A 24,662-nucleotide genomic window follows, 5' to 3' on the forward strand; every position below is an offset into this window, starting at 1 on the left:
CATCTTTCTAAAGATACCCTATGGTTCCAGCTACATTGCATATAACTGAAATAGTGCTTTGTACGGGATATATAGCAAAGAATTTGAAAGGAAAACACATCCATGATAGTATTTTCTCTGTATACCCATTTAATTTCCAGCAATTTGTGGGTAATTTTCTTCTTGATTCAAAAGTGGTACCCTTGTGTCTAACAGCTGTGAGAGATATTTCTTATTCTTAATATACCAAATTATTTGTTTGTTTGGGTTTTATTTCATTGCTTCTCTCCTACTGCAAGGTCAGCCTTGGCTTATACCCCATGTGTCTTTTCTGCACTTTGCTTTTTATGTTATTACAACTTCCCAGGGGATGCTAACAGCAAACTAATTTCTTCCTTTCCCTGCTCTTGTTTTCTTGACTAACTAGCTCTTCATCTTTCACATATTTTCCTTGTTATCTTTGATTCCCCTGTAATACCTATATCTCTATTTGGGCAGGACCTCGTTGAGTTTTTCAGGGAAAAATACACAATGTGTACTACCTGCATTCTCTAATAGGGGTACCTTTACCCTACCTTTCTTCTCTCAGTGTTCCAACTTGTTTCAAACACCTCAGCTGTATGAAAATCATGAATTAGACTCACATACCTTAAATTTTACTCAAAACATTACTTTTAAGCAAGCTTATCCAGATTCTGCATCCTGAAGTTCTGTACTCATAGGTTTTAAGCATTATTCCGCAATCATTACTATAACAAAACTAAAGTGAAAAGAAAGCCTTAGATGAAAGCTGAAAGTCTAAACTCACCCATAATAGTTGACAACATTGTGTCCCTCTTTTTGCTTCAGGCATTTCCCTTTTCACTTATTTTCATTAGGCTTGTGTTTTCCTAATTTTAAGTATCTGTCTGTCTTTGCTCTCTTGGAGTGAAAGTAACAAGAGTTGAAGCAATCTTTCTGTCATCCTTTTGTTTGTTTACGTCCTTCAAACTGTAAACACTCCAGGGCAATGTAATCCTTCTTACTGTTTTGTTACACAGGGGCTCCTCATTGCCAGGTGAACACTTATATCAAAAGAAGTATTTTCTTTATCCAAATCCCAATAAATATAAATATCCTTTGTGCTATTTCTCTCCTTTATAGAATTAAATTTGGGGTTGTAATTTTTAATTAAAGATGGGACTTTTTTCTGGCAGCAATGCCAGAAGTTTTCTCAACAGTGATTGCTTGTGTTTTGATGCTTCCTGAAATCTCACATTCACCATGGTGTTTCTACTAAACTCTAGTAAACTGCTCAAAATGAGTCAACAAGGTGTCCTGGTGGCCAAAAGGGACAGCTGTATCCTGGGGTGCATTAAGCGCAGCACAGCTGACTGAAAGAAGTGCTTGTCCCAACATATTCAGCACTGGTGCAGCCTCACCTTGAGTAGTATGCAGTTTTGAGCTCCAGAATATAAAAGGATATAAGAATGCTAAATAGGATGTTTCCGAAGGAGACCAACAAAGATGGTGAAACTTATGAGAAGCTGAGGACACTTGGTTTGTCCAGCTCAGACATAACTGAGGGGAGGCCTCATGGCGGCCTGCAGCTCCCTCACGAGGGGAGCGGAGGGGCAGGCGCTGAGCTCTGCTCTCTGGGGACAGCGACAGGACCCGAGGGAACGGCATGGAGCTGGGACATGGGAGGGTCAGGCTGGGTGTGTTAGGGAAAGGTTCTGCACCCAGAGGAGGTCGGGCACTGAACAGGCTCCCCAGGGCAGTGGTCACGGCACCGAGCTGCCAGAGTTCAAGAAGCATTTTACGAGGCTCTTAACACAGGATCTGGTTTTTGGGCGGTTCTGTGTGGAGACGGGGATTGGATTTGTGTCCTTGTGGGTCCATTCTGACTTGGGATATTCTATGGTTCTGTGATTCACGTGGAGCTTGCATTACCCGTAGCATTAGCAGACAAAAAAAGATTACGAAGAGGGGAGATGTGTCCCACAGCAGCTCACACCCACAAGCTCTGCGGGACCGACCAGGACCACGTCGTTCAGATCTCCAAAGAAGGAGGATTGGCTCCTCTTGGGCGCCCGGTGGTGAGCCTGACAGGGCCCCAGCTCCTCTGGCCAAGGCTGCCGTTACGTGCCCGGAGAGCCCACAGCGAGCAGGCAGCGGGGACCTGAGGGATCTTCGCCACCCCTCGCAGCTGGGCAGAGCCCGGCAGCTTCCCCGCACTGCCATCTAACCCTGAGGTCCAGAGGCACACCGAAGGGCGTCGCTGAGGGCGGTGAGGGACCCGTCCCAGCTCCTGCACGGCCCTGCCAGCAGCCCCCGTTACGGCCGTTACCGCCGCCCTGAGGTGACAGTGCGCGCGCTCCCTCCCCCGGCTGACTACAACTCCCAGCGCGCCCCGCGACGCCCAGCCGACGCGTCCCCGACTACACGTCCCGACACCCCCCGCGATCCTCCGACCTGCTCTGGCGAGACCCGGGGCGGGCGGCGCTCAGCTCTCGCGAGAGCGCCGGGCCCGGAAGCTCCACGTCGGAGGGCTCGGGGCGGTCGGGCCGGGGCCGGGGCCGGGGCCGGGACTGGGACTGGGACTCGGACTCGGACTCAGACTCGTCGGGCGTCGGCGGTGCCGCGCGGGGCCATGGTGAGGCCGCGGCGGGGACCGGGGGGAGGAGGAAGGCGGGAAGGGAGGGAGGGAGTGAGGGAGGGAGGGAGGCCTGCGGATGCTTCGGGGCTCCCAGGCCGCCGCCGCCGCCGCCGCCGCCGCCGCCTCCCCGTCAGTTAGGCGGCGGCGGCGGCGGCGGCGGCGGCGGCGGCGGGGACGTGGCAGGCTCGCCCTGCGCCCGGTTGCCCGGAGCTTTGGGTGCAGGCCGGGAGGACGCGCGGGGACCCAGCGCTGCGCAACCCCTGGGGCAGCCGTGTTGGGGCAGCCCTGGCCTGCTCCTGGCTGCCCGGAGCCTGGAGCGGTGCAGCAGGAGATATCTCCCGCAGTTCTGTGTCCTGGGTGTCCCGCCCGTGAGGTACAGGCGCTGCACGAGAGCTGCGTCCTTGTTCTCAGCGTCCGACCTGAGCGGTTTGCTTCAATTAGAGCTGGTTTGCTACTCTGCTGCCACACACACGCAGCACCCTGTGGTCACAGATTACCCCTTCAGTTCTCCGGGATAGAAGGCTGTTCAGCAGCATTAAGACAACGCAACGGCCTTTTAGCGTCTGAACAAATTTGTAATGCCTGAAACATTTCAGAAAATCACGCTGTGGTACCTCATATCTCTGAAATACCCAGGCTTTAGGTTGCCAGTGACGAAAGTAGAGGGTCAAAGCCTGCTTTGTAATGGAAACAGCTAAACTCTTCCCTCCTCCCAGTTTTTACAACGTTGTGTTCCACTCTAAGACTTACTGTTGGAATTGTGAATGGAAATAAATTTGTAATGTACAGGTGTTTTCTGTTGTGACAACTGTCGTCTTCATCTGCTTTTTTTAAAGTGAAATAAAAGGATTCATTTTCTGTTGTTTGCTTTGGAAGGAAATTCACTTCAGTAGTTCAGGCACCAGGGAAGTGTGCATGGAGATGGGTACCACATCTTTTCCTCTGTCTGTGCTGGAGATGTTATTTATAAATATAAGCATGTAAATATCGTTAATTTCACTGAAGTAGATTAAACAAGCCTGCTGCCATTGGTAGAGATATGCTGTTACCAGAAATCCCTACACACACACACACACACACACACAAAAAAAAGCAGATGAATAGAAAAGAGTAGTCTTCTGTCTGCCTGAAGAGCAGAATTGACTCCATTTATTTCAAGGTTTAATTTCAGGTTTCGTTCCTCCATCATTTTCTTAGGCAATTGTACGTTGAATAATTTACCATTCTCATTTTTTTTTTCATCTCTAGCCTCTCCGACTTGATATCAAGCGAAAGCTAACAGCCCGGTCTGACCGGGTGAAAAGCGTAGACTTGCATCCCACAGAGCCATGGATGTTGGCTAGCCTTTACAATGGCAGTGTCTGCGTTTGGAACCATGAAACACAGGTGATGACTTTGGTTTTCATTTACTATGATTTTTTTGTAACTGACAGATATATTAATTCTGTTTTAACACCATACATACAAGAAAAATCTTAAATACTGCTACTGCGTGACTGTACTCTTCCCCGACTTGTATACAAAAGTCCTTTTAATAATAGATAAATAATGTCTTGAGCAGTAGCAGTGATGACACTTCATTTCCTACACATTTATTTTTAAGAATGAATCCTTTGTGGATTCCTTGCAAACTAATGACTTTTCCTTCTGAGAGATTAGAGGATTCTCTCTTGTACTTGACATGTGTATTTTTGAAGATTGAAGCATTAGACCTTTGCTTCTCTGTCAAGTATAGTTGAAATTGGGCAGCAGCTTTAAAAATTATTTGGGAGGAGATGGAGGTGTCTGGGAAGAAGGGAGGGAAGACATAAAGGTGAACAAACAGGCAAGTATCTTCTTTCTTGAACCAGGTATCCTGCTTTAAAAAAAGTGTGGATGTAGTGTTGCAAGATTCTTTGGAGTGTTTTGAGTGACATTTTGGACAGCGTTAAGAAAAGCTGATTTCAAAACTGTTATTTTCTCCAGTGCTATAAAAAAATATATATATTTTTTTATTTTTAGACCCTGGTTAAGACGTTTGAAGTATGTGACCTGCCAGTGAGAGCTGCCAAATTTGTGGCGAGGAAGAACTGGGTTGTTACAGGAGCTGTAAGCTGTCATCTTCTTGTGATTTCCATATGCAGTACTAGGTTCTCTAATTCATTTTCATGCCATTTCTTTTTATATCACCTAAAAATGTGATTTGATATGAGTTTGCAGAAGACAGAGGAATGCTTTACTACAGTTCCCCAAGAACTTTCTCCTTTAAATAAACTTAGAAACTTAAACTTTTCATTTCAAAGGAAAGTTACCTAATGTTGTGACTAGTGCAAGGTAGGTCTGGATTCAACTTTTACTGTCAACTGGAGTGTGTCCAGCACCCGATTTCAACTACATTAGTAGTGCTGCTTTAGCTAAGCTGAAATTAATGATTTTTGAAGGTAAGATGACTTAAAAGTTGCTTTCTACTCTTGTTCCTGGCTATATTCAAAGCACAATTTTTTAAGTTTTGTTCACCTCTGGAAAAATACTCTGGTTTTATTCAGCGAGTCTGCTTTGAGAGGAATTGTTTTATTCTAATCTTGCTAACATTTTATTCTTGATGGAGTGAACATTGATCAGTTCTTAATCTGGTGTCCAAATTATTGCTGTATTATTATTACAGCAAATTAGAGTAGGAGATATGTATAAAAACACGAACAGTGTGTTAACGCAGTAACTTCTTGCTGAAGGGCTCTGCTATCTGTCGATGAATCAGCTTTCAGATTAGACATTAAAAAGTTGTACATGGAAAGTATGGGTAATCCGTTGAAAAGTCAGATTTCTCTTAATGTTTTTTTTTTAATCTAAACTGATATCTAATGCCTGAAATTTTTTGTCACGTGTTTTTTCTTTCTAGTCTAGTCGTTTACTGTCTAAAGCTGCCACGACATATTTAGTTCAAGTGATTGTAAGTCAGGGCTGTTTCCCCAGAAGTACAACACTACTTCTCTGCCAGCACAAGAGTTCAGACAGATGCATGGGAACTGGATTAGGAACTGATGAAATTTAAAATCTATTTTTATCAGTTTAATTTCACCTGGATCAATTCCTCAATCTGATTCACTGTGCAGCTGTATCAGCCTTACCTTTCACAAGGGAGGCTACAGTGCACTGGCAAAGAAATGATGAGGAAAAAACAAGACAGCTGCTTTTAGCAACTGGACCAAGTCTTCGTCAGAGTGGATATGAAAATATGACGTGAGCCCTTGCATATTGTTTGTGTTGTATGTGCATTGTGCTGAGTGCCTTGTTTCAAAGGAGCTCCTGTTTTTTTTCTGCCATTCTGTAGGTTTTCTGTAGGTGTTTCTTAAACAGGCGTGTGTGTGAAAGAGGAGAAGGGTAGAAAAGAAAATACTTTGGATAAAGGAAGTAATATAGAATTTATCAAAACGCCAAAGTTTTGTTTACTCAAGACCTTGTATGTCACAGTCACTAGTGAAAGTTCTACAGCGTGCCTTATTCCTTGTCAGACAGTTCTTCAGAATTGTTTTTTTATAAAAGGGTTTGGGAATATTGCTTTTAAGAATACTGAATCTGAAAAATCAAGATTTTTTTTTTATATTTATTTTTGACCCACCCCTGCCATTCAAATGAAAAGCAAGTTGAAATCACTTTTCCATTTGTTTTAGTGTTACAATTTATTTCCTCCTGGCCCAACAACATTAACATTATTGTAAAGTTGATGTTGGAGAACCTTGCTTTTAATTTTCATATTTGTATTGATTTTCAAAGCGTTTTTCCACTTCGCTTAATTTTAAATCAAAAGACCATTTAAAGACCTCTTTTTAAAATGAAATCTTAATTGAAGTTTTCTTTGTTTTAAGTGCCTTGGAATAGGATTGGGTAATTTACAGACTTCTGAACCAAATTTTAATTTGTCTTGTGAAATAGGTATAGAAAATTTTTCTTAAACTTATTGTTATTAGAGACTCTTTAATAGTGGAGTGTTTTGTCTAGCTACCTTGCATTGAATATGAGGTGTATTATACAAAGAGCCCTGTTTTAATTGTTGCTTTTCATCTCTTTCAAAGGATGACATGCAAATTAGAGTTTTTAATTACAACACCTTGGAAAGGGTTCACATGTTTGAAGCGCACTCAGATTACATTCGTTGTATTGCTGTGCATCCCACACAACCTTTCATACTGACAAGCAGTGGTAAGACTTCTTTGGTATATTTTGATATTTTTTTAATCATATGTTTTTAGGCTTCTGTTCTATGCCTAGTAAGGAATTGCACATTTTTTCCAGTTTCTGATGAAATAGGAATCCTTGAACAAGTAGCCAACACATCAGTTTTTATTTCTTTGCCAGATATATTCAAGTTGTTTTTTTTTTTTAATGGAATATCTTCTACTTAAAATTTAAAATATTACGGCTTATGTTCTTTTCAGAGGAGACCTAATAACCTTGTTGCTGAATAACTGCACAATGTAAAGTTTGTGTACCTGCTAATTATCTGCTATTTGAGAGTTTGCCACACTTAAGTTCCATTTTTTAAAAAAATATTTGTATACAGCTTGGAGTATGTTTTCAGTTGGCAATCTGAATTGAAGCAACAGGTAACTTACATCTGTTTTCCCAACGTACATCAGAGTTCTGTTATTTGAGACGATCTATTTTATTTCAGAATGAAAAACAGTATTCCAGCAAATCTTGCCAAGAACATGTACTACATCGTGGTCCTTAGTCCTTTTCAATCCTGGAAATCTTACTAATGCAGTCAGAGCTCTACTAGAATATAAAGAGTGTTTTGTGTCAGAAGCACTGTAGTTATTTCTCTGTATTTTGCTGTTGAAACTAATATACCTACACTTGAAGTAAAGATACCAGAAAGCCACGTTGGTCATTTCTGCTTCCTTAATGATCATCACAGTAGATGCTGCAGAAGGCAGCACAGATCCAATCCTTCAATGTGATCTGAAAAGGAACAGTGTATATAGATGAGCTGGGCAGACTCCTTTTTTAGTTTTATAACCATTTTACTGGAGAATCTTTTAGATGAACCTGTATTCCCTTGTATTTACAGATTTAAAAATATTTATCTTGAGTATTAGCAGTGCCTCCTTTCAAGGAGAAGGGATAAATGAATTTCAGAATATGTTAAACTAACTGAAGCTTTTTTTTTTTTAGATGACATGCTTATTAAACTCTGGGACTGGGATAAAAAATGGTCTTGTTCTCAGGTGTTTGAAGGACACACACATTATGTCATGCAGATTGTCATAAACCCGAAAGACAATAATCAGTTTGCCAGTGCCTCTTTGGATAGGACGATCAAGGTAAAGAATTTTTTTTTTTTCACTCATTCATTATCAGACAGAGCACACAAACTGATAATACAATCAGACAGTGGGGTTAGAATTCTTAAAAGCAGGTGCAATAATAGAATTTTTTTTGTACAAAGACCTGTACATTGATCGAGTTACTATGCATGTACTAAGTCACTCAGTAAATTTACAAGATTACCTGTCACCTCTAATCACTGAAATATGGTTCTCTAAACTATATTATCAGTATAAAATTTATATATAAATAATCAATAATAAATATACGTAAATTATCAGCATATTGGCTGTAAAAATGCCAATTTTGATTTCATACATCTTCAGATGCTGAGATTAGATGTGTATAAATGTTGATGTGATAGTCGTGGGAAAATATCAGTGTAGCTACAACTTGATTTGATTCATTTTGAATGAGATTTGTCATTTAATGTAACTGGAAAAAAATAAAATTGGGCGCAAACATGGAACTATTGTACGCACAAAAATTAGATTGCTTTTCTTGGTCTTCTAGTTGGTTTCATAAACAGGTATTTCTGCCTGTGAACATCGTCTTATTTGGTGTATGTCCGAAAAGAAAACGCTGAAAGAAACCAATTCTATTGCTTTGAGGTGTGAGGCCAAAGTCTGCAACTCGGCATGTTTTTTCTGTTTATTTTCTTTGGGGATTGGTAGTTTGATAAGCAGTTGTTCATCTTCTTCACCTAAGAGCAACAACCATATCTTTGGAATTCTAAATTCCAAACATTAGAATATGTATTCTGTTTGCAAGGTTGATGAGAGAACCTTGATGAGAAAAGATCAATAAATCCATGTGGTTGTGTTTTGTTTTATTTTTTGTCTCTCTGGGAAGGTGTGGCAGCTTGGTTCTTCTTCACCCAATTTTACTCTGGAAGGCCATGAGAAAGGGGTGAACTGCATCGACTATTACAGTGGAGGAGACAAGCCGTATCTCATCTCAGGTGCAGATGACCGGTTGGTTAAGATTTGGGACTACCAGGTATGTGTTCAGCTTTCCATGAACTCTTGTACAGACTTTGCCATAGCAAAATCATTAATGGAGAAATAGGGAAGTGGACTTAAAAACATCAGCACATTTTTCTCATCCTTCCTTGGAAAGAAGGAATTGGGGGCAGTATTTCATGGTAGCTTTTCCAGATCTTGTTAACCCTTTAGAAAATGTTGTGAATTCTTCAAATTAACTTAGAGATTATTTTAAATAAATTTTGACATTATGGTGTTGTAATTAATGTTAGCTTTGTTCCCCTCCCTCTCTTTTTGTATGCACATGTGCTTGTATTGACAGTTCACAGGGATCATCAAGTGAGTCATTGCATTCTTGCCTCATGCAAATGCTCTGCAGGAAAGAAACAGATTGAATTCAGGGACAATTGCTGGAACCTAGAGCTCATAAGTACTTCCTGTGTACAAATGCCTAAATGGCCAGAAGGGCAAGGTAAAAATGGTGAGATAGGAATCTCAGGTTGTTGAAGTGTAGTGTCCTAGAGTAAATCCAAGCTCAGAAGTTAAAGCAAGCAATGTTAATTAAACTACACATTATAGTAATGACTGTTAGCTAACCATGCTCAAAATTTTGCCACCCTGTACAGCTGTATACATTATGTAGGCTACTCCTCGTTGCCTCGAGCAGAGTAGACTTTTCTTTCACAACTGTGAGTGAACATCCCTAACAAAGATAGAAGATCTTTCTTCATCTGTAATTAAATTCAGATACACATTTTGCTCTGATTAAGTGAACTCAGCTCTTTCTTGCTTTGATCTATTGTGCTACTGAGCTCTGAGAAAGTGCATTTTTTAAGAAGAAACCCATCTGAAAATAGAGAGAAACAACAATGTCAAGGGAAATAAATATTTTCTTTTGGAGAAGAGAAATTAACTCAGCATGATCATAGTTTTGTAATATATGTCTAATGCTGGTGCTTTACCATCTTGGAAATGTTACTGGAAGAAATCCAGAAAAAATGTTTTCAGGGAGATTTTGAATGTTTTTCTTTAACAAATGAATGTTTAAGTGTAGCAACGTGTTTATTATCTGTACCTGTCCTTGTGACTTTTTGCAGAATAAAACATGCGTACAGACACTGGAAGGACATGCTCAGAACGTGTCGTGTGTCAGCTTCCATCCTGAGTTGCCTATCATAATCACAGGCTCGGAAGACGGTAATTGGGTATTTTCTGGTATATAAAGGAAAGGGGAAGAACTTGTGGGAAACTTTTCTTGTGGTGTGGCTACACATCTCCTGCCCTTGAGTTGAGAGAAGAGATAAAATATCTGTATTTCTTTATTTTTTCTCTAGGAACTGTACGTATTTGGCATTCAAGCACCTACCGGCTGGAAAGTACACTCAACTATGGTATGGAGAGAGTGTGGTGTGTGGCCAGTTTAAGAGGATCCAATAACGTGGCTTTGGGCTATGATGAAGGCAGCATTATTGTTAAGGTACCATTAATTTTTCGAAATGAGTAATGATGATTCATCAATGTCCTATGTACAGAGAAACTTATTTTCTTTGATAATAGCTAAAAATATTAAACACAGCATTTTAATTGGCATTTTTAGACAGACAGGGTATTTCACTAGATATGTTGAACTGAAAAGAAAATAAAAATTCTATTTTCTCCATCTGCTAAGTTGTTATGCTACACTTCCTAGCTTGGTCGTGAAGAACCTGCCATGTCCATGGATGCAAATGGAAAAATTATTTGGGCTAAACATTCAGAAGTGCAACAGGCTAACTTGAAAGCTATGGGAGATGCTGAAATTAAAGATGGAGAAAGATTGCCGCTGGCTGTAAAGGATATGGGGAGCTGTGAAATCTATCCTCAAACAATTCAGCACAACCCTAATGGACGGTAATTAATTTTAGGAAAAAAATACTTAAACATTTCTGACTTCTCCTTTTGTTATTTTTTTCTTTTATACTGGAAAACTTTGCATGTGCCCTGGTCAAAGATGAGAGCATATGGAGATCAGGTGTCTCGGAGCCAGGACTCGGAAAATCAGAGTAGTAGATGGCCCTCGCCTGTAAGAGCTCACAGCTTAAATAGTGAAGTTGGACATTGTAGACAGGAGAAGGAATATTTAAAAAAAAAAAAAAAAAAGGCAGTAGTAGGAAACTATGTTGTTCTATCACTTTTTTGAATTGCTTTTTGTTAACAGATAAAGGGATACAAGGTAAGAACAGCAGCAAAGTGGAGACCAGAAGCAAGAAGTGATAGCAAGTAGCTAGCAACATGAAGCAGGGAAATCCAGCTGTGGTATTTTTGGAATATACAAAGCTTTTTTTTTTTTCTGTCTGCATTTGCAGTGATTATATTATCACATATCATCATTAGTTAAGAGACTTAATACCTTTTCAGATAATTTGTGTGCTTCATCTATTGAACCAAACACATCTCTGACAACTTACATCTTTCTCTTGCTCTAGGTTTGTAGTAGTGTGTGGTGATGGTGAATATATCATTTACACAGCGATGGCTTTGAGAAACAAGAGTTTTGGTTCTGCCCAGGAGTTTGTATGGGCACACGATTCTTCAGAGTAAGTGTTCGAAATTTTTCCTTTGTATTAACTTAAATTTATTGCTGCTAGGTTTCAATCGGTGCAAACAATACGTTGAGCTGGAGACCAAAAAACAGTTTGATTAATGAACTCTTAATATGTGTACTACTTGAAGGTTTTCTGTTTGTCGTACTCCAGTAACTTTTGAAAATAAAATGCAAGGTGTTTTTTTTGTAGCAGCTTATTTTAGTAGTTTGCTACTTTAACAGGCGAATAATTTTTTTTTTACAATGCAATCTCTATTTAGATACGCAATCAGGGAGAGCAACAGTGTTGTAAAGATATTTAAAAATTTCAAAGAGAAGAAATCATTCAAACCTGATTTTGGAGCAGAAGGTGAGTATTTACTTTCAGAATACACGTTAATGCTTTTCTTTTTTTTTTTTTTCACAATGCAGATTTGTTTCACCTCTGTTTTCTTGCAGGTATCTATGGTGGCTTCCTGTTGGGGGTCAGATCTGTTAATGGTTTGGCATTCTATGACTGGGAGAACACAGAATTGGTTCGCAGAATTGAAATTCAGCCCAAACACGTATGTTATGAGACGGAACTGAAGATATTTCCATGTCCATGTTTACTGAGTTTTGACTGGACTGCTGATTTTCTTTAAAGAAGCCAAGCTGTTAATCATAAAAATTTCTTAAGTTTATCCCTGTCCTGTAGCAAAAGGGAAAAAAAAAATCCTATATATGTGTTGGTTTATCAGTTTCTAAAGCTGCTATGAGAGTTTGTACAAATTAAAGTTTGTACTTTTTCCCTTCTTAACTTGGGGGTCTCTGAAATAGTGCCATTATTGATTCTGATTTCTGATTTGAATACAGATTTTCTGGTCTGACTCGGGTGAACTTGTCTGCATTGCTACGGAAGAGTCATTCTTCATCCTGAAATATCTATCAGAAAAAGTTGCAGCAGCCCAAGAAACACATGAAGGAGTCACTGAAGATGGAATTGAAGATGCTTTTGAGGTACCTCCGTTTAAAAATTTAATGTGACTGAGATTAGAGATTGCTGAAGCAACTCTTTCCTGAAGATCACTGTTAAATCATTTTATTTGGGATGCTTTGGGTTATCCCTGGGGAAAGTACTTGTCTGAAACCCAGTGTTGACATGTCTTGATGCCTAGATTTTTCTTCAGTCATCTGTTAGCTGTTTGCATAGTTAAAGAGGTTATTTTTAAAATAACCTCTTGGGTATTATGTTCATGTAGTTTAAACTCTTTCTGCAAATTTTTATGTTTTGAAATGTGATTGAAGTTTAAGTTCAAAAAAAAAAAACCACCACTTTCTGTGAAATGTCAGAAGCAAATTTCATGAGGAAACTTGTCTTTGAGTATCTTGCTTAACACTTTGTTTGGTACTTCTTTCCTGGATTTGTATTTTAGTTAAGTATTAAGGTAGAGATTTCTTATCTCACAACATTTTTTAGAAAACTAGATTTATTACTACGATTATTCCAGTCTGTAGCCAGAGTTTTTTGCAATTTGCCCAACTATCTGTTAAACTATAGAGTATTACCTTTAATTTGAAAACACAATGGTTTCACTGCTGTGTAAAAGCAGTTTTTTTATATATCTAATTAAGTCAAACTTAATTTGCAGGTTCTTGGTGAGATTCAGGAGATTGTGAAAACAGGCTTGTGGGTAGGCGACTGCTTTATTTACACCAGTTCTGTGAACAGACTCAACTACTACGTTGGAGGAGAAATTGTCACTATTGCCCATTTAGACAGGTAAGTTACTGCGTTAGGTTGTAAGCAAGCTTTACATCTCTTTTTTTTCCAGAAGAACTAGGTCATGGTGAACCTTATCACCCACATGCCCCTGCAGTGTTACTTTTTATTACACATCATGCTAATAATGTATGTTCTGAGGCAGTTAATATGATCTTGCAGAGAATAAACAGTATTATGTGAAAGTGTGGAAATATAGTAAAAGTTGAATTTTACATGTGCATATTCTTGTTGCTGTAAGACCTATTGGATTTTTTTTTGTGTGTTGTATTTGGTAGTGGACCTATTCAAGATGAATATTCTTTGTTTTGTTTCAGGACGATGTATCTTTTGGGGTATATACCTAAGGACAACCGACTTTATTTGGGTGATAAAGAGCTAAACATTGTTAGCTACTCTTTGCTGGTCTCGGTGCTTGAATATCAAACTGCTGTGATGAGAAGAGACTTCAGTATGGCTGACAAAGTTCTTCCCACGATTCCAAAAGAACAGAGAACCAGAGTTGCGCATTTTCTTGAAAAACAGGCAAGAGAACTATATTTATTTTAGTCATCAAAAATGTAATCAGCTTATTCACATTTCTAATTGAATTTGTTAATCAAAAACAAATACATTTTTTTCTGTAAACTCTTGTTAATCCTCCATATTTATTTGATAATACTGTAATTTTTGATTTAGAGGGCTTTTGTTAAAACATTTACGATGCTATTTGACCAGACAGGACAGAGTTTTACTTGTGGACTTTTATTTTAGGGCTTCAAACAACAAGCCCTTGCAGTATCTATGGATCCAGAGCACCGCTTTGAACTTGCTCTTCAGCTTGGAGAATTAAAAATTGCTTATCAGCTTGCCGTAGAAGCAGAGGTAAGCATACAATTTTTTGTGGTTCATACTAATTCTGAATATGAGTGAATCGAAGAGAGCCTGTAAGAAAAAGCAATGTGAGGATGCTGTACAGCTCTCTGAACAGTGTATGTATGTCCCCAACTTCCTCCCTGGAGTTCGGCCTGTAATTCAAAGGCATCTGAGCTGTGGGATGTTGAAGAATGTTGTTTGCTCAGAGAGATACAGAAACTCCTCCTGGAGACTTCAAATGTTTGACCAAGAACAAAGCCTTAATCTTTAGCGTTGAACAGAGAGAGGAAGAATGGCAGGACTGAAGCCTCTGGGCCTTTGTTCCAGCCTTAGCAAACTGGGATCATTTCTGATGTCCTAGGAAGGCTGACGGGCAGTGATTTGTCCTATAGCTATTAAGATAAATGATCTCAATGTTCCTTTTGCAAAATAATTGAGTAAATGATAAAGAATTAGTTACAGACACAATGCCTTTCTTACATATTGATGGTTAATTTGGGAGCATTAAGAGATTATTACTGTCTAATTTTCCAGACTTATTTCTGTATTTAATGTTTGTCATCAAACATGGAGGGAGAAGGTAGAAAGTTATGGTTGTATAATGATCTGCATGTAACAGTGTCATGCTGTGAAGGTGCAGTATTCATTGTATCTTAACAGGAAGACAAGTATAATGATACAGTACAGTACCTTAACAGGTAAATTTGAATGCTCTAATCTTTAAATGCTGTTCAAAAATGTGAGCTTTTATTTTTCTTTACCTCCCTCCCTCCTTTCTGCCATTAGTCAGAACAGAAATGGAAGCAACTTGCTGAACTTGCCATTAGTAAATGCCAGTTTGGCTTAGCCCAGGAGTGTCTCCACCATGCACAAGACTATGGAGGACTACTGCTCCTGGCTACAGCTTCAGGAAATGCTAACATGGTGAATAAGCTGGCTGAAGGAGCAGAAAAAGATGGCAAGAACAATGTTGCGTTTATGAGCTACTTCCTGCAGGGAAAGTAAGTAGCATGCAAGAGTTCTCATTGGGCTTTCTCCAAATTCCTGATTGCAGCCGACTTAGTATACGTGCAAAGATAGTGGCATGTACCTTTTCATAAAGGCTAATTCTATTTTATGATGCCTACTTCTTTTAAAATCTGAAATGAAAGCACATTAGCTGTTTTATTCTATGACATTAATAAATCTAATGTAATGCAGAAGTCAGTCTTCTAAGCTTACTGATTAAAATCACATTTTAAACTCTTACAGGCTTGACTCATGTTTGGAACTCCTGATTAAAACCGGGCGTCTCCCAGAAGCTGCATTTCTTGCACGGACATATTTGCCAAGCCAGGTTTCAAGGTAACAGGAAATCACGTGCAGAGTATGAATAGTATTGTCAAAACTAGCTGTGTACAAAAAATATGACTTGCATTTCCAGGGTTGTTAAGTTGTGGCGGGAGAATCTCTCTAAAGTTAACCAAAAAGCTGCTGAGTCCCTTGCTGATCCTACAGAATATGAAAATCTTTTCCCTGGATTAAAAGAAGCTTTTGTTGTTGAAGAATATGTTAAACAAAGTCTCGCTGACCTGCGGCCGGCCACAGAATACCCCCTTGTCACTGTAAGTAAGAAGTGGGAGTTCTTCTCAAGAAAGAAACATTTGACGTTGGGTAAATTCAACTTCAGTCAAATTAGTTAAACCACTTAATTTCATGAATGCGTCTTTCTTTTTTTTTCCTTTCTTTCAGCCAAATGAAGAAAGAAACTTACTTGAAGAAGCAAAAGGCTTTGAGCCTTCTGGAATAATGGCATCTCAGGTCAGTGTTACTATTAAATGATGAAGTCTAACAGGCAACTCTATTGTGCAGTATTATCTACCCTGGAGAATATTTCACCATAATGGACAAGCTATTGCTCTTGCTAACTGGACTGCAAGCACTGCAACCCAGTTCCATGTTCTTTTCCCTCAGACTTGACTACAAAAGTAGATTAAGAAAAGCCATCGGTAGTTACAGAATGAACTCTTCCGCGCGGCTGCTTACCTTGGTTTATCTTCTGTTAGAACTTTGTGATAACTTGCAATGTTATTTCTGAATGTGAGTAATCTGTAACATGTTAAGTTAGAATTGTCTTGCATTAGAAGCTGAAAACACGGCCGCTGGTGTTCTTCAGGTGGGCTTCAGTTCTTGAAATTAACTGACACTTACTGGAGCCTGTTTTCATTGTATCAGTTCTATCATCAACTGCTTTGAAGTAATGGAGGGGGAAAAAATGTGATAGGTTCCAATGAAGACTTAGAGCACTTGGTAGCCTCAAGATGCAAGTCTAGGATTATGGAGGGAAACTTTAGAAGATAACCAAGGCTTATAGGAGGTGCATATGGGGGATTAGGGGTCTGCTGTTATTTACCTGCTTTTGTCAAAAGAATTCAAATTCAGAAGAACTTAAAGGATCTCATTTTCATTAGAAAAAGGCTGAAGAACCAGTTCCATCTCCTAAACCAGAAGTGATGAATACAGTACTGCAGAATTCTGATCTACTTCCAACAAAAGATCAAAAGGTACTGCACTATATTTTAGTAAGGGAAGGAATGTTGTGGCCTAGAGAGTAAAAATGTGACTTTCTAGCTTGATACGAAGCAGACTCCTGAGGTCTAACACAGGGTGTGGATCCTCTCCTCTTGTGTGCAGAAACTATACAGCACTGTAGACCCATCCCTATAGCTTTGTGGGCTTACAAGCAAACAAGTGGAGTAAAAACACAGTTGGTCAGAACACAGTAACAAGTAGCAGCACTGAAAGCTGCTTTCTTACCAAAGGTGGCAGCTTTTTTTTTTTTTTCAACTTATTTTAGTATTTATGCATCAGCTACATTGCCTCAGGCTTGGTGTTTCGCATAATGTTCCAGTACCTCATATAGAAACGTACAGAATACAGCTCCTGCTATTAGCTGCCTAACACCTAACTGTGTAAATATCCCTGTAACCTGGACTTTCTTCCTAGACACTTCTGGACTTGGAAGATGACCTCGATAACTTGGACCTGGAGGATATTGATACCACAGATATCAATTTGGATGAAGAGATCTTAGATGAGTGAATACACTTTTTAAATGACCAAATCAACTACTTACTCCAGATAAAGGAATGAAGTTCTATGGACTGCATCCTCCACGTTAACTTGATTTTTATACATAAGATGGACCATGTTGTAGGGATAGGGGAAGACCTAGCACCTGTACAAAAAATCAGTTTTCAGGGTGGTGAAATTCAAGATGTAGGTCTGCTCTTAATGCATATTCAAAATGTCTTCATTTCCAAAGCAATCAATAAACCTTTTTAAATACTCTATTCATGTATTTCAAAAAGTAAAATGAATTATAGGCAACTTTTTAGCTTCAGGATACATCAGTAAAGGAATTCAACTCAGGCTGTGTTACCAAGTTCGAGAGAATGACTATTGTGAGTTCACTTACTGTATGTTTAAAGCTAGCGAGCTTCTGTAACGATTCCTATTATGGTTTGGTACAGATTTTTCTGGAACACAATTGTCTAAGGTATTTATTGTGGAATCCTTTACAGAGAAGGTTTGTAAACAGCTTAAACTGATGAACTATAGTTTATTTCAGGAAGCTGTAGAAGTAGCCATTGCTTCCTCGTAAGCCTGGAGGGCCAACTGTATATAGCCTTCTTTTTGTGATTCAGTTTTCGCAAAGACCTAGAAACAGGATAGAAGAGATTAAGGTATAGTTAAGAGCATAGTTGCACACTGAGACTTCATCATTCCCATACTCCATCCACCAGCTCTAACTGAAATCATAGTGCACTTATTTTTTTTTTAAATGCACAATAGTTCTAGTTAAATAAGGGGGGAAAAAAATTAACCTTCCTAAGCTGCTGGTGTTTTAAAAGCCTTTTCTGTAGTTAAATAGGCTTGAAGTAGAAAAGCATACCTTGATCAGATCAACTCCCTGAAGGTTCCTTTCTTCAGCTTCTTTTGCTGACTGACATTCTGGATGAAGCATATGATACAGCGTGATTAAACTTGTAGCATCATCTAGCCTAAAACAAATAAAGGCTTGCTTGTAGCAATTACTTTATTTAAATACTTTTAGTTTGTTTGCACACCCACAACCGTTCATACACTTTCACCTAGTATAGAGTCATTAGAATACAGAGCTAAACAGGTACCCCATAATTTAATGTAATAGCAACCTGTTTATGAGAAGACCTGAAGCACACAAACACTAACCTGTTCTAGGTAAGGTACATAAACCAATTCATACTGTGGTTTAATCCTGATACACTGTTCAGTGGTAATAAAGCTGAAAGCTGTTTATGTAAACAGAACGAACTAACCTGTAACAGGTGTTTAGCAGAACAACTCTGCCAAGAAGTCTTTTAACAGTGCAGTAACTGGCATTACTGCAGTATTAGAAATCTTGTCACACCTAGCCTGTGATTAATTTAAAACTGGAAAAGGGGATTTACTTGCATAAACCTGAACAGAAAAGATTATGGCAGATAAAGATGCTCCAAGGTCTGGTAGCTTAAGTCTAGATACCTGAATTTTCTCTTTACAATTTCAACTGGAACTTCCTGTATTTCTTCAAATCCTGAGGTTTTAAAGTAGTATCTGACCATTAGAAGTTTCTAACTTCAACAGTAGGTAATGAATGCTATGATCTTTCTCAATTTTGAGTTCTAATTTTAGAAGTTTCTCCTGGCTTTAGAGCCCTTTTGAACTGCTAAATAAAACTTGTTTCACTGAGCTTTAAGTGAGCTTATCAGCTGTTATGGAAAACCATCCATTTAAAATGAAAGTGTGTCTATCAGCTACTGTTGTCTCACCTAGCAGTTGCAGTCAAGAAGAAAAACTACTTAAAAATTGCTCCAAAATCCAGACCATGTCAGTCTTAAAAGCCAAAACTGATAGCAGTAGCATGTGTTTATAAGATTTTAAGATCAGTAGTGCCCAGAAGTGGAAGTGTACTGCAAATCACAGCAGAAATAAAAGAAAAAACCCAGCAACTGTAAAAGGCTGATTTCTGTGGAAACTGAGAGCTTTGCTTATGCTGTAGTTGGTGTTTCAGAATCTATATAGATAAAATTACAGCTAGCCTAGCATTTCATGCAAATGGAACTTGTATACATCTTAAAGAAATACTGTTTTTCTTTTCAAACAATGGACCTTAGTGTTTTCCATTTGTTTAGATAAACAGAATTAATAACTAACAAACACCACTTACAAGTCTCTGTGGATCATATCTATTAGTAAGCCATCTGTTTTCTTTCTGTTGACTAGGTACCAAACCATGCCTCCAAAGTGCCTTGTTGAACGGAGCAGATCATATTTGGCATGTTTCTCAATGTCATCATATGTCCGATGATGAATCTAGATAGAGAAAAGGTTCCAGTGTCAATAGCATACGCAGAGCTTAACGACAGTTTCTCCCTTATACCCCTTGGAGTGTTTTTTTTTTTTAATTCATTTTCAGGCCTCTCTCAACTGTGGCAGTAAGCCACAGGCTCAGCCACGTTACTTTAAAGCTTTATGCATGTCATAATTTGGAGTAACACTGGGATAACCCAGTTCTTAGTACTCATGTATAGATGTTTGTTGACAGAAAGCTAAATATTAGCTATGTACTGGCAATTTGGGGAGAGGAGGAACATAACCTCTGAACTTTCAATCAACTGCCCTCAAGTTATAATCCATTCTTTAGGGAAAAAGACAGTGGTCTTTTAATTATGATTTAAGCAGGTCCCTTTTCTGGGGGAGTTAAGAAAAGCTCATTGCAAAGATAACAGGTAATCTCTATGAGGAAAAAAAAAAAAAGCACACACCTTAACTTTGATCCCCAGATAACACTTATGCTTACAAAATCAACCTCTGAAGTTCTTCACTAATGTTATTTTATTAGAAAAATAAAACATGAACTTACTCTGATATAGTCAGCTGAATCTGGCTCAAACTGAGCAATGCACATGTTAAGGATATCCTCATGACGGTCTTGCTGAAACACAGTCTAAAACAACAGTTCAACTTCAGAATAGATTTTGTATCACACCATTCCAACTATCAAAAGTTAAAATGGCAAAAAAAAAAAAACTCTCTTCTGGACAACACAGCAAGCATCTCCTTAGTCACATGTCACATGACAAAATAGCAGAAAGTGCAGTAACTGCCTTGATGACATGAATAAAATTTTTCCTCAATTTTTGTTTGTGGAACACCAGTTCACGTTTTCAGATTAATCATACAATTCCATTGATGCATAACAATTAACGTGGATTTCCAGTATTACAATATTTACAGCTACCCTTGATGTATCTGGTTGCAACCTGGAATTTTATTGCAAGTATTTTAAGCAAGTAACGCTGGTAAGTTCAAACATCAATGATTCAAGCACCTTGAAACATACAAACCAACTGGCTTATTCAGAGCTACTACTCTGTTCAAACAGCACAGCTTCACTGTCACAGCACAATCAAATACATAAAAATGATCAGTTTTCAAAACCAGGATGACCTTACCACAAGGTGTTCATCCTTGAATACCGCTGGGGGAATAACTCTGCGCCCTTCTTTTGGGAAGAATATCTGTATCATTCGGTCTCTTTCTTCCCAGGTTGCTTTGCGTAATACACCATTTGGTTCTCTAACTACAATGAAACGTTCCTTAAAAAAGATAAAAAAGAACGTTATTTCTCCCGAAGCGTTCTCAGCATAATCAGAACCATTTTAAGTAAGATTCTTGTTTGACAAAGTGCTTCAATACCTAGATGACACTAGTAATAACAGCATCTTTTTGATTGTTAGCATGTGTTAAATTAATCATTTTTCCCCTTTGTACCCTATACATCTACACCTTAACTTTACTGTATGACACTAACTGTGTATGCACTTACACTAAAAGCTACAGCTCTGCAAAGTTTAACAGACAATGTAACTAATACTCGGAAAAAGGATTTACTTTTTTTTCCTGTCCTGATTTCACACATTTAATAATGCGTACTAAATTGACAATGCAAGTGCTTTTGTACTTTTTCATTTCAGAAATAGAGGCCAGAATCATGTAAGGGCAACTTCAAAAATACTGCACCAAATAAAACAGTATACTCAGATCCGTCCACAACTATATCTGATTTAGGGCTGCAGACAAGTAAGAGTCTGTTGGGATGAAGTTTTTAACACATTAAGGCAGAGGAATTAACAGCAGGTTTCTTGAGAGAGCTCTCAGATGGAGTAATAGATAGGAGACTTGGCAAGTCATTTCCAAGGATCATCCATGGTTGAACCAGGCAGACTTCCTAGAATCATAACTATTTGTTGAGTACTTATCTAGACTCTTCTTACTAGTACTTATGACAAGGTAGATGTTTCATTATACAAACCAAATGAAAGGAAATCTAATTGTCTTCATCCCTATACTCCTCAGTTCTACTTTACAACTGTTTCTTCACAGCTTTCACATGAATTCATTTATCTCTTCTGTTGTTTTCCACCAGATCCTGTCAATCATGAAGTAGCCCTGTCCTTTGGTCTATGTGCTTACACCTTAAGTAATTCAAGTCCACAGAAAGCTTCTAGGAAGTTTGGATAAACTCAGCACTCCCAGCAAATCGTAAGTACCTGCTTTTCACCCCCCTCCAAAAACAATCAAACAAACAGAACACCTGTTTATGAGTACTGGAATGTAATTTATCATCACAGTTAGAAGTAAACATTTTGGAATATGTGTCTTTGTATTGCCTTGTATACAAGACTGAGTTTACAACTCCTCGTCCTTTTTGCAGACCGTTATAGATGTTTTAATAAAACCTAAAGCTAATTCTGAAATTAAGAACGAAAAGCTCTTAAAATAAGTTAACGGATTTTTACTTACACGATGTGGAATCGAATAAGTTAAATCTGTAAATATATATTTCGTAGTTTCAACTCCTTCGAGGATTTTGTCTTCTGCTAACACATCATCAATTGGCTCTCGTTCATCCAAAACAGGGGGCATTGTCAGCTTTTCTTTAGCTTCCTTGATAGCTTTTTTTGTAGCCTTTAAAACAAAAAAGTAGTTTAACTAATTTTACAGTTTAAAAAAGAAAACCGCCATATTGGAAAGGTAACACACAATTTTGGGTCAAATGTTTTCATTCAGAGAGAAATTTAAAGTTGTTTTTTTCTTTTTTTTCCTGCAGTTATGGGAAAAGTGAGACATGGATTCAATCCCTATGTAGAGGGATCACATAAAAAACAATGTACCATTATCATAACTTAGGTGCACTGCTGGAAGAAGTTCTAAAATTCAAATCTGCGTATACCACTGCAGATGCCAAGTCACCTTTTCAAGTCCCATTTCAGGCATTTTCCACGGTAAATTTCCGCCAAAGTATAAACAACAGCGAAGCGTTTATATAGTAGCTGTGGTTACTGAAAATCTGACTTGAGTGAGGCCCCTTTGTCATCTGGACCATGGTCAGGTGACAGGAAAAAAGGGCAGTCAAGTGTTCCCAAGACTGCAATTTAAACATCAGATAAACACACAACACAATCAGGTAATGTAAGGAAAAGCGATGATAAAGAGATCCTGTCAATAAAAAAAAAAAATAATATATATACATGTATATATCTGCTTCCATTGTCCAAGGAAAATAGGATCACTAGAGCCGACCATTTAATACAAGAACACACTGCCTGACACCTGGCAGATGCCCTGAGCGAGGCAGCGCGCTAGAAGCCAGAGCCTTCCCCACCTCTTCCAGCTGCGCTTCCGTCAGCAGCTTGTACTTGGGCGGCTTCAGCTCCTGCTTCACCGGCCTGAACACCTTCTGCAAGTCCAGCCCCGTCATTTTGTACAGTAAATTCTGAACCGCCTCATCCGTGAAAGAAGGCTTGGCGTCCTTTTTTTCTGCCGGAGGATTTTACACACGCAATTAACCGGGTGCAGGGGGCAGTGGCGTGGGGACGGGGGGGCGAAGGGACCCTCCGCGCCGCCTCCCACAGCCCCTTTCCCTCCTCCTCGGCCGCCCCCGGGGGGCGGCCCGCAGCCGTGAGGCGCAGGAGCGGGGCTCCCCTCACGTACCGGCCGCGCTCCCCGCGTCCTGGCCGAGCGCCCGCTGCGGCCGCCGCCAGCCCCACAGCGCCCGCGCCGCGCCCCACAGCCGCCCGCGCTGCACTGCCAGGCCCCACGCGCCGAGCGCCGCCATTTTGTGCCCGCCCCTCGCCCCACCGCCGCCGGGCGCGCCGCGTCGCCTCTGGAGCACGTCGGGAAATGGAGTCCGCCGCCGCCCGCTGTCCCCTGCTGAGAGCCCGCCTGAGTGACAAAAACAGGCTGTCCCCACCTACCCCCATTTACCGCCTCAGTGACAAAAAGACGCTGTCCCCACCCGACCCGGCCGCCCGGGGAGAAAGTAAAAGGCGCTCCTGGTGCGTTTGTGTTGTTAGAACGCCGCTGAGCCGGAGGTGGGAGCCCGCTCCTGTCAGGAGGCGGCAGCAGGGGGAGCAGAGGGGAGCCCCGGCTCTCTCAGGCGGAACGGGGACAGAGCGGGGCTCCAGGCTGGCAGCTTTCCCCGCTCGGCGGGGAGACAAAATGGTAGAAAAAGGATCTGCGACCACCTTGCACACTGCCGCCACCACACCGGCGATAAAGCTCAGCCGCTCCGCTGAGGTGGGTGGGTACGCCCCGTCAGCAGCGGTCTGCTCTGACCCGCCTCAGTGCGAAAGAGGCCTGGTGGTGATTTACACAAAACTAACCCCCCTGAGGCTCTCTTTGCGACTTTGGCACTTTTGGGGTAACGGAAGGGATAGGCTGGTGGCAGATTTTCCCTCTGACCCATAGCCCAGGGGACGCAGCGAGCAACCCGCGCATATTACTGTCCGCCAGCACTAGCTGAGGTGGCGCTGTTCGGGCTTTGCTTTACCGTTCTGGTAAAGAAGGGAAAATAAATAACCATATTCAAGCATCAGACCAAAATAAAGCTTTGTATCCAATAGATACAGCAGATAAGATCTAATGGCTGTGAAGAAGGGGCCACACGATTAAAACCAGTATATTATTTCATTAACACAATAGCTGACATGCTATAACTGAGCATATTTCAATCGGTGTTACTTGAAGTTTATTTTTGCTGGCTGATCTCTATCTTCTGTTGTGTATTTCAGCCTTATGGACAGCAGTTAGGGGCGTGTGAAACAGAAAGAAAATCTATCACTAGAAGGCAAGCGTCTCTTGAGAGGCCCTGAATGCTTCAGATTTTAAAATGTTCAAAGCCACACGTTGATGCTAAGTGTCTGGTGACTCCCTGTCAAAATAGGAAATATTTCATCTCCAGGAGGGAAGATACGGAAATACAAGTAATATGCTTAAATTCTGGAGATTTCCAATTGTTTTAAAGTTTAGTAGGTTGCCCATTGCTATGTCAAATCAACATCTAAATTCTATTTCATTTGAAAATGGAAATCAAAATCCTGGAGACTGAAGTCTTGGGGAAAAAGCAGACTTTATAGCATATGTTGATTTTAGTCAGAATAAGGTTAAATGTCAGCTGAAATATATATTTGTTTATAATAATAGATCTTCATTGTATTGGGAAGTATT

General features: G+C 39.9%; 2 protein-coding genes across 4 annotated transcripts; one reads left to right on the forward strand and one right to left on the reverse strand.

Moving 5' to 3' along the window:
• The first annotated feature begins 2,236 nt into the window (after positions 1-2,236).
• Positions 2,237-17,905, forward strand: COPB2 (COPI coat complex subunit beta 2). Of its 3 annotated transcripts, none has more exons than XM_040566894.1 (23): positions 2,237-2,542; positions 2,579-2,614; positions 3,866-4,003; positions 4,619-4,705; positions 6,670-6,796; positions 7,772-7,920; positions 8,777-8,923; positions 10,005-10,104; positions 10,242-10,384; positions 10,598-10,797; positions 11,373-11,483; positions 11,752-11,840; positions 11,930-12,036; positions 12,326-12,469; positions 13,102-13,232; positions 13,550-13,757; positions 13,986-14,096; positions 14,874-15,088; positions 15,339-15,431; positions 15,511-15,691; positions 15,819-15,887; positions 16,538-16,630; positions 17,073-17,905. In XM_040566894.1, exons 2-23 carry the CDS (start codon positions 2,612-2,614, stop codon positions 17,166-17,168), a joined length of 2,742 nt encoding a protein of 913 aa, XP_040422828.1. In that variant the 5' UTR covers positions 2,237-2,542; positions 2,579-2,611; the 3' UTR covers positions 17,169-17,905. The 3 variants fall into 3 exon arrangements, with proteins under 3 accessions (XP_040422828.1, XP_040422826.1, XP_040422827.1); XM_040566892.1 differs by having other exon boundaries at positions 2,299-2,530; XM_040566893.1 differs by having other exon boundaries at positions 2,540-2,551; positions 2,582-2,614.
• Positions 17,616-23,901, reverse strand: MRPS22 (mitochondrial ribosomal protein S22). The gene is made up of 9 exons (XM_040567302.1): positions 23,772-23,901; positions 23,411-23,587; positions 22,819-22,973; positions 21,957-22,121; positions 20,606-20,749; positions 20,014-20,097; positions 19,318-19,463; positions 18,022-18,130; positions 17,616-17,786 (listed from the first exon to the last, which is right to left on the reverse strand). Exons 1-9 carry the CDS (start codon positions 23,899-23,901, stop codon positions 17,694-17,696), a joined length of 1,203 nt encoding a protein of 400 aa, XP_040423236.1. The 3' UTR covers positions 17,616-17,693.
• Between the last annotated feature and the right edge of the window lie 761 nt (positions 23,902-24,662).

Source organism: Cygnus olor, chromosome 9 (genome assembly GCF_009769625.2).
Source record: "Cygnus olor isolate bCygOlo1 chromosome 9, bCygOlo1.pri.v2, whole genome shotgun sequence".
Taxonomy (NCBI): Eukaryota; Metazoa; Chordata; class Aves; order Anseriformes; family Anatidae; genus Cygnus; species Cygnus olor.